At 39.2% G+C, this 9,103-nt stretch overlaps 1 protein-coding gene and 1 long non-coding RNA gene across 2 annotated transcripts; both read left to right on the plus strand.

Annotated features, from left to right (window-relative positions):
* The first annotated feature begins 293 nt into the window (after nucleotides 1-293).
* On the plus strand, nucleotides 294-1,470 carry LOC311091074 (histone H2B-like). Its single transcript, XM_084126814.1, has one exon. The coding sequence runs from the start codon at nucleotides 309-311 to the stop codon at nucleotides 681-683; it is 375 nt and encodes a 124-aa protein (XP_083982940.1). The 5' UTR covers nucleotides 294-308; the 3' UTR covers nucleotides 684-1,470.
* Nucleotides 1,471-3,790: 2,320 nt separating this feature from the next.
* On the plus strand, nucleotides 3,791-8,390 carry LOC311091075. The gene is made up of 3 exons (XR_014607990.1): nucleotides 3,791-3,881; nucleotides 8,045-8,080; nucleotides 8,210-8,390. It is a non-coding gene; the product is annotated as an uncharacterized lncRNA (long non-coding RNA).
* The last annotated feature ends 713 nt before the right edge of the window (nucleotides 8,391-9,103 follow it).

The following is a 9,103-nucleotide window of genomic DNA, read 5'->3' on the forward strand; positions in this document are numbered from 1 at the left end:
GAACCGCTTATTTTTTCAAAATATCACTAAAATCTATAAATAAATTAAAAGTGCATGAAATGAAACCAAGGAAACGGTGTCGTTCAAATATGGGGCGGTGGGCGGGGCTATTATTTAAGCGCCTGTGATTGGCCCTCGTTCCGCTTTGAGTTGTCCAATGAAACACGAGTTTATGGGTTTGGCCAATGACAACAGGCAATCCGAAGGTTTGAGTGTCTCCTTGTAAATTAGCATAGTGCCGCGGATAAAAGCCTCAGAGTCGCTCCTGAGTTCACACTGACTCGTCAGCTCTGAAATCATTCCTCATCATGCCTGAACCAGCCAAGTCCGCGCCTAAGAAAGGCTCCAAGAAGGCCGTCACTAAGACCGCCGGGAAGGGAGGAAAGAAGCGCAGAAAGTCCAGGAAGGAGAGCTACGCCATCTACGTCTACAAAGTGCTGAAACAGGTTCACCCTGACACCGGCATCTCCTCTAAGGCGATGGGCATCATGAACTCTTTCGTCAACGACATCTTCGAGCGCATCGCCGGTGAGGCGTCTCGTCTCGCTCACTACAACAAGCGCTCCACCATCACGTCGAGAGAGATCCAGACCGCCGTGCGTCTGCTGCTGCCCGGAGAGCTGGCCAAGCACGCCGTGTCTGAGGGCACCAAGGCCGTCACCAAGTACACCAGCTCCAAGTAGAGGCCAGGAGGCGCTCACACACACGAAGGCTCTTTTAAGAGCCACACACACACTCCTGGAAAAGAGCTGATTATGCTAGATGAGGAAGCTATGGTATTTGTAAATACTAAAATAAACTAAAAACGCTCAATTGTAGTGACCGTCACATACGATTGCGGAACTTTTGGGTTTCATCATGTGTTCATCACACACACACACACACACACGCACGCGCGCGCCTTACATGTAACGGTCGCTTTCTCCAACTGCGTTTATGGTGTTCGTGAGAGAAGCGTTCTCTGTCAGATAAAATGGCGGATCTACAAAGAGCCTTTGGGTTATGACAAGACTCGCGTTAATCTGTTTATTTGGGTTTGTCGGCACTGATGAGAAGCGCTGTTCTAAATTTCCAGAGAAAAGTAAATGAAACCAGAAAAATAATATTGCAGCTTCCTGAGATTCTCTGAGAGTTTGATGCATTAACTTCTCATAATCAGGTGTGGTTTACTTCCATTATACTACTGGTTATTAAACAGACAATAATAATTCATTTGTGTAGAAATATAAACATAGACTAATGTATATCATTAAAGTTTAATTTCTACCTGCCTAGATTACTGAACTGAAAACAAATAGAAATATGAATATGCTCTGTATTTGTTCAATATTTATTAAATATTTTACTGAGGACACTGATGTCTGTTTTCTAATCCAATCATTAGAACTGCTTTAGATTAGCAGAATATTGTACAGTAATTGCTCATATGTGCCATTGTGTCATAACTTTCATTTCAATTAAATTAAATTACTCTCATTTCAGTGAAAAACCTCCCCGGCCTTTTCCCAGTAAATACATTTCTATGCTTTTCATCATGTTTGGTGCATTTAAAAGACACTTTCTGAAGTGTGTAAATATATGTGGCTCATTCCTTCAGTTGAAAAAACAATACTGCATATTTTAGCTGCATAAAATGTTAATTAATTTTCATGCCACATGGTTTTCCATCAATAGACCATGTTAACTAACAAACAAATAGATTATAATGATTAGTACTTAATGATAACACTATTTAAAACAGACTTTGATTATCAGTTTCCCTTGTCCTCAGTCATGTTTCCTCAGCTTCACTTTAAAATAAAGGTTATAGGCTATATAATATACAACATATAAATCAGATCTTGAGTGTTTGTCTGTGGAGGTTTGGAGCGGTCACAATTCTATGACTGTGATAAATTATTATAACCCCTGTCATCCTTTGGTATTGTCATATCTTGATGAGATAATGGAGAAGGTAAGATGGTGGTAGTGGGGTATGGCGTTATTTTCCTGTCAAATGTCGAGAGCGCATTATTGTAGCTCGAAAGTACATGAATATAATGCGCGAGCGCGAATCTCTCTGCTCGCGCGCGGAATATAATGTGCCGAGTGTGAATCTCTCTGCTCGCACGCGGGAACTGGGCACGCGCTCTCAGATACACGCTGCTCTTGTAAGAATTTTCTCTGGGCTCGCTGAGAGAATATGTCTGCACTTAAAACGTGTTCAGTGCAATCGCGAATCTCTCCTCTTCGCTTGAAGTAAGCGTGTATGTGCTTAGACTGTGTCCCGCGTTCACGCATGCCTAGTACTCTTCTCTTCTCTTCTCTTCAATTTCTTTTTCTTTTTTTATTAATGCCAAGGTATCAAAAATATAACTTGTATAGCAAAAATGTACAAATTACATACAACGGAATAAAGAAAGCAAAGCATCATATACATACATAGATATAGCCTGTACATATGCTCATAAAAAATAAAATAAAATAAAAAACAGAACAGAAAGCTTTAATGAAATAAATTAAAAAGTTGAAACAAGTTTATTGTTTTAAGAGCTTTAAGATTCTTAGATAACAAAATGCTTTGGATGTATTGTTGGACCTCTCTTCTAAAAACAATGAATAAGGGATTCTGCTGAGTGAATTTACTACGGTGAATGTGAAATTTTGCAAGGAACAATAAAAGATTAATAATAAAAAACTCATTAAATGTAGCTTTTGAAAAGGTTTAAATCATAAACACAAGTTGTTCTTGTTGTGGGGCCCCTGATGAAACTGCTCTTCATATCTTCTGGGATTGTCCTCACACACAGTTATTTTGGGTTGAATTTTCTGCTTCCGGATTTCTCTTTGCTTTTTAAGGATGTACTGTTTGGTTTCTTTAATATACAAAAAGTATTTTATTATTAATCTTGCAAAATGTCACATTCACCGTAGTAAATTTACTCAGCAGAATCCTTTATTCATTGTTTTTAGAAGAGAGGTCCAACAATACATCCAAAGCATTTCGTTATCTAAGAATCTTAAAGCTCTTAAGACAATAAACTTGTTTCAACTTTTTAATTTATTTCATTACAGCTTTCTGTTCTGTTTTTTATTTTTATTTTTTATGAGCATATGTAGGCTACAGGCTATATATATATATATATGCTGCTTTGCTTTCTTTATTCCGTTGTATGTAATTTGTACGAGTACTTATGCATGCGTGAACGCACGGGACACAGTCTAAGCACATACACGCTTACTTTAAGCAAAGAGGAGAGATTCGCGATTGCACTGAACACGTTTTAAATGCAGACATATTCTCTGAGCGAGCCCGTGTATCTGAGAGCGCGCGCTCAGTTCTCGCGCGCGAGCAGAGAGATTCGCGCATTATATTAATGTACTTTCGAGCTACAATAATGCGCTCTCGACATTTGACAGGAAAATAACGCCATAGTCGATTTCTCTACTGCAAATGTTATCAAGAATAATCTTGCATAGCCTGTTCCACAGACAGAAATAATAAAGTTTGTGGTGTTTTATGTGCATGCGCAAATGTGTTTGTTATCGTGGGTGTAATAGTCTTGTATATACCTATTAATACCCTACACTCCGGATTTTACGCGAGACAGCCTACTGCGCTCCCAATGTGTGTGTGTGTGTGTGTCTCTCCCATAGACTGTCTCCCGTTCTTTCTGAACACGGTGTAAATATCCGTATGACACGCAGCACGCTGGCAGGCGCCCGCGCCTCTTTATTATGTCTATTGGCGCCACTATTTAAAATAACATGATCATACAGTATTTTTTATTTTTTTGCATTTTGGGAAGGAGCGCAGAAGAAGGCATTTGAACCTGCAACGAACACGGAGATCCATGTCGGAAGATCGCAGTGGAGATATCGACCAAAATCACAATAATCCGGTGAGATTAAAGAGTTTCTTGAAAGTCATGCATAGTTTTAACATCTATCAGTGATGTTTATACTAAACGCCACGGACTTACACCACATGAAATGAAGTAACTTAGCTAGCTAGCTGCTAATGAGCCAAGGTGATTCAAGCTAGTAACATTTAGATAGTTTGTCCATTCATTTTAGAAACAATGCGCTTATTTTATTGTCCATTTATGTATACGATCTAAATCTATAAACAATAGGCTAACGTTAGGCCTATAACGTTTAAGTAGCATTCCCGTGGTCAAGTTTGTGTGGCATTCTTGCCATGTGCACGTCTGGTTAAAGCAGATTCATCCAGAAAATCAAATGGCTAACATAAATCTATTTACTGATAGCTGTTTATGATGCTAGATAGTTGGTTATGGAATGATATTCCGGACATTATTCAAAAGGAATTGCAAATTGTATTTACAATTGCGTTTTCAAATTGTGGACGCATAAAATGTGACATAATCCAAACGCAAATGCAAATCGCGCATTACCGTTTGCATTTTCGTTTAAGCGAACGCACAGTGACTGCCAAATTTAAAATGCAAATGCAAAGTCCGTTTGCAACTGTGTTTCCGATATCTAACGAGTCTTGACCCTGTCATATTTAAATAGCAATATCAATGACCACGTCTGCTTTTTCACTTTCTCAGCGTCGCGTATGTAGCCAGCCAAAACTCAAATGAAATCGCAATTCCTAGTATTTCCATTTCCGATGCCTCACACGGAAACCTGTCAATCAGTGTCAAGGGTGGGATTATGCTATGGGGCGTGTTCGTGTTGGGACGTGACGTCACTCTCAGTCGACGGTCAAGAGGTGATGCCCTGGCCTGAACAGACGCCGATTTATTTTAAACAATGGAGGTAGTTGGTAAAATTGTGGATGACCTTTTGATGCGCGCGCAGCAAGTTGACTCTTACTCAGAAGCCATTTCGTTTTGGATAAGTTAAATGAGTTCGTGGCCTTGACCAACAGCAACATCAGTAATGGTGTCAATTTAAAGTAAATTTGCCAACCTCAGTGAAGTAACGTTAGCTAACAGGCTTTTTGTGAAGGGCAGGACAACTAAAGGACCTGGACGTCCTTTACTGGACATACCACAAGAGATGAGTGTCGGTGCTGGCTCTCACCCCTTCAAATAAGTGCTCTCAATTTGTGAAATTCAATAAAAATGCTGTCATTGCTGTGTGTGTGAGAATGTTTGTTCCACTTTACATTTCATTAATTTATATGAAATAAACTAAACCCAATACAAAATATTGTGGACAGGCGAAGGAGGGGTGGAAAGAATCTGCTGTACCTGCACCCCTCCTTAAAAAAAGTGATTTTTATTATTTTTGTTGTTTATATTGTTATTGTGTATTTAATTCATTGGGCCTACATTTGAATAACAATTTAATGTGTTTGACGTGTCCCAGTTTGCCAATAAAGGTGTCCCAGTTTGACAGTAGCACCTGGAAAAATGAGGTTTGGGGTCCATGTGTGTTTGAGTCATCCATCCTGTGTTTAATGTTTCTTTCTTTTTTATTCTGTATAGTAGAGTAGAGCACTTAAGCTATTTAGAATAGTATCATATGAGGGGCTAAGACATTTGGATCATAATAAAACATTATGCAGAAGGTAAATTATCAGAAAGTGTCCCACTTTACCAGTATTCACCCTACATAGGCTACTTTCAGAACAATTAAATCAAACCCAGGTTTTTTTGTGTTTAGACAAATAATGTAACAAAAGTCACAAAATTCCATGACACTGAGATAAAGGGAGCAATGTTTTTTTTTTTAATGGGAGGAAAATATCAAATGAGGTCCAAATAGAACTAAAATACAATGACTGTAATGCAGTGGGATTTTAAGTGCATTACAGTCATTATGAAGAATTCAGCGCTGATCTAAATGCAGCTGTGTCCAGCAACAGCTTTTGTTTTTGTTTAGTTTAAAATGAATATTTCTTAAACCATCATGTTGTCTTTGGGTTCTGTTTGGACCTCATTTGATATTTTCCCCCCATTCAAAAAAAACATTGCTCCCTTATCTCAGTGTAATGGAATTTTGTGACTTTTGTTACAATATTTGTCTAAACACACAAAAAAAACCTGGGTTTGATTTAATTGTTCTGAAAGTAGCCTATGTATAATTATGTTTTTGTCCATTTCACAGTTGAGATTAATTTTTCAATAAAATGATTAAATCCCACATAAATCTAAACAAATTGACAAATGAAAGCCTGATACTACACCACAAATGTAAAGTGGAACAAACATTCTCTCACACACACACACACACACACACACACACACACACACAGCAACAGACAGCAATTCAATTTTTATTGAATTTCACAAATTGAGAGCACTTATTTGAAGGGGTGAGAGCCAGCACCGACACTCATCTCTTGTGGTATGTCCAGTAAAGGACGTCCAGGTCCTTTAGTTGTCCTGCCCTTCACAAAAAGCCTGTTAGCTAACGTTACTTCACTGAGGTTGGCAAATTTACTTTAAATTGACACCATTACTGATGTTGCTGTTGGTCAAGGCCACGAACTCATTTAACATCCAAAACGAAATGGCTTCTGAGTAAGAGTCAACTTGCTGATCGCGCATCAAAAGGTCCTCCACAATTTTACCAACTACCTCCATTGTTTAAAATAAATCGGCGTCTGTTCAGGCCAGGGCATCACCTCTTGACCGTCGACTGAGAGTGACGTCACGTCCCAACACGAACACGCCCCATAGCATAATCCCACCCTTGACACTAGCTGCGTTTACATGGACACTTATAATCGGATTGACGGCTCAATCGGACTAAAAAACCTTCATGTAAACACCTTAATCGATCCGATTGAGCTCGATCCGAATGAAATTTCGATCGGATTGAAAGGGGTGGTTTATCCCTTTTGTAATCCGATCGAGAGAACATGTAAACACTTGATCGGATTGAAAACCGAAACTGAAAGGACTGCGCATGTGCGATGACGTTAAATAGCGTAATGACGTATGACGCGCGGAACGAGCTGTTCTTCCTGTTGAATAAAGTGTCATTTTAATAAGTTTCCCGTCATTCTAAAATTCTCATTTCACTCGCGCGTCTGTGAAGTGAAGCAGGACAACGTCCCACCAGTCCTTGTTTTGGATTCTCATCCACAGACGACTGGTTTTGGCCGTGGGGAGGGGCATTTTTACTGCGTGATCAATAAGCAGCACGGCAAAACGGTTAATATGCTCTAAATTATGACCAGAGACGAATTAATATTACGTCTGCTGTTTAAAACAAATAAAGAACCAATAGATGAGAATATTTATGCGCGAACAGCGGTAAACTCTGTATATTCGTGCAGTGTGCGCATGTCAAAACATCAGATCCGATTTGAAACTTGTGACATATAAACGCGCACATCAACTCGATTACTTTATTTATCATTCATGTAAACACCTTGTTCGGATTCATCAATCGGATTGATTTCATTCCGATTGTGTCCATGTAAACGTAGCTACTGATTGACAGGTTTCCGTGTGAGGCATCGGAAATGGAAATACTAAGGGAATTGTGATTTCATTTGAGTTTTGGCTGGCTACATACGCGACGCTGAGAAAGTGAAAAAGCAGACGTGGTCATTGATATTGCTATTTAAATATGACAGGGTCAAGACTCGTTAGATATCGGAAACACAGTTGCAAACGGACTTTGCATTTGCATTTTAAATTTGGCAGTCACTGTGCGTTCGCTTAAACGAAAATGCAAACGGTAATGCGCGATTTGCATTTGCGTTTGGATTATGTCACATTTTATGCGTCCACAATTTGAAAACGCAATTGTAAATACAATTTGCAATTCCTTTTGAAAAATGTCCGGAATATCATTCCATAGTTGGTCGTCTTTGATGGATTAGGCCTAGCTGTTTGGGCATGCTGGAGTGACTATTTTATGTGCAGGTTTTAGCCTATCAATGAGGTAAATCCAGCAAAAACAGCTACTACTGATCGGGCTAGTGCAATATCTAGCTATGTGAACAGCTATTCTCTTTTAATTGCATTGGCATAGTGCACCCTATTTTGTGGGGGTTTTTTTTTTTTTGCTGTTTTGAATATCGAGTTGTAGATCAATGTTTACATTTGTTTTTTAATTTATTTTATTATTACAGATGCAGATGCAGGGTACCATGACAGCACAGAACCAGGTGGAATGAATGGTTTTGAATGAATTTGAATGGTTTCTTTACTTGCTTTAATCTAGCAATTTACTGCTAATCTATCAATAAGTCTAATTGGCTTGCATAATGTTTTCTTGCCAAACTTGTGGACAACAGATGATGCCGAGCTGTCCTATCAGGTCATCCATCTTCTTCTGTCTCACTTTTCTGAAGATGTCTCAGGGCTCATTATTCTTGCAGATGTAAGTTCCCCTACACACAAACACACACACCTCTCCCTGCCTCTCTTTCTCACACACACACTCCTCTCTGACCATCTATCTCTCCCTCACTTTGCCTCTATCTCTATCTATTCCTCTATCTCTTTTATCTATCTCACTTTATCTATCTATCCATCACTATCTCTCTCTGTATCTTTCTCTATCTCTCTATCTATATCCCCCATCTCTCTTTATCTATCTCTTCCTGTCTCTCCATCTTTCATTATATCTATATGTCTATCTCACTCAGTGGTAGTCTTATGTCATTAATATTGTGTTTAATTTGTTCTGTGTTCTGGGATATGCCACTGCAGCTGACCTTGAGAGTTCACTCTCTATACCTGCAGCTCCTCGTCTGATGCTTCTTGGTAAGTTGGCTTTAGTGTTGTATGTAGTGAATTCAATGGTATCAAACTAAACTGTATTCAAAATGAAAACTAAAACAGAAATTTGACAGTTAAAACATTTCTGTTTCAGGAGAAACGGGAAGCCGCTTCCAGCGCTGGATGCTCAGCCTTGAGGGCCAAATCGTTTGCGAATGGATCCAGTCCACCTTTGTGACAGGGCTGGCGTCTTTTTTTTTCTGTTTTTACATCTTCAACCTACAGTACCAAGCCTATGTGTAACATTTTTATGTGACCAGGAGTCACAGTGTATATCCTTGGTTTGAGTCTTTTTAGCTGAATTTTAGCAGTTCAGGGAACATTAAATGTTGAGGTTTCGGGCCCTATCTTGCACCGACGCAGCGCAAAGCCAAACGCAAGTGTCTTTGCTAGTTTAAGACAGACGC

Source organism: Abramis brama (assembly GCF_963993115.1).
Source record: "Abramis brama genome assembly, chromosome: 10".
In the NCBI taxonomy this organism is placed as follows: Eukaryota; Metazoa; Chordata; class Actinopteri; order Cypriniformes; family Leuciscidae; genus Abramis; species Abramis brama.

Bases quoted from the DNA above. Each gene is read 5' to 3' on its own strand.
- LOC311091074 (XM_084126814.1), top strand. From the start codon at position 309: ATGCCTGAACCAGCCAAGTCCGCGCCTAAGAAAGGCTCCAAGAAGGCC.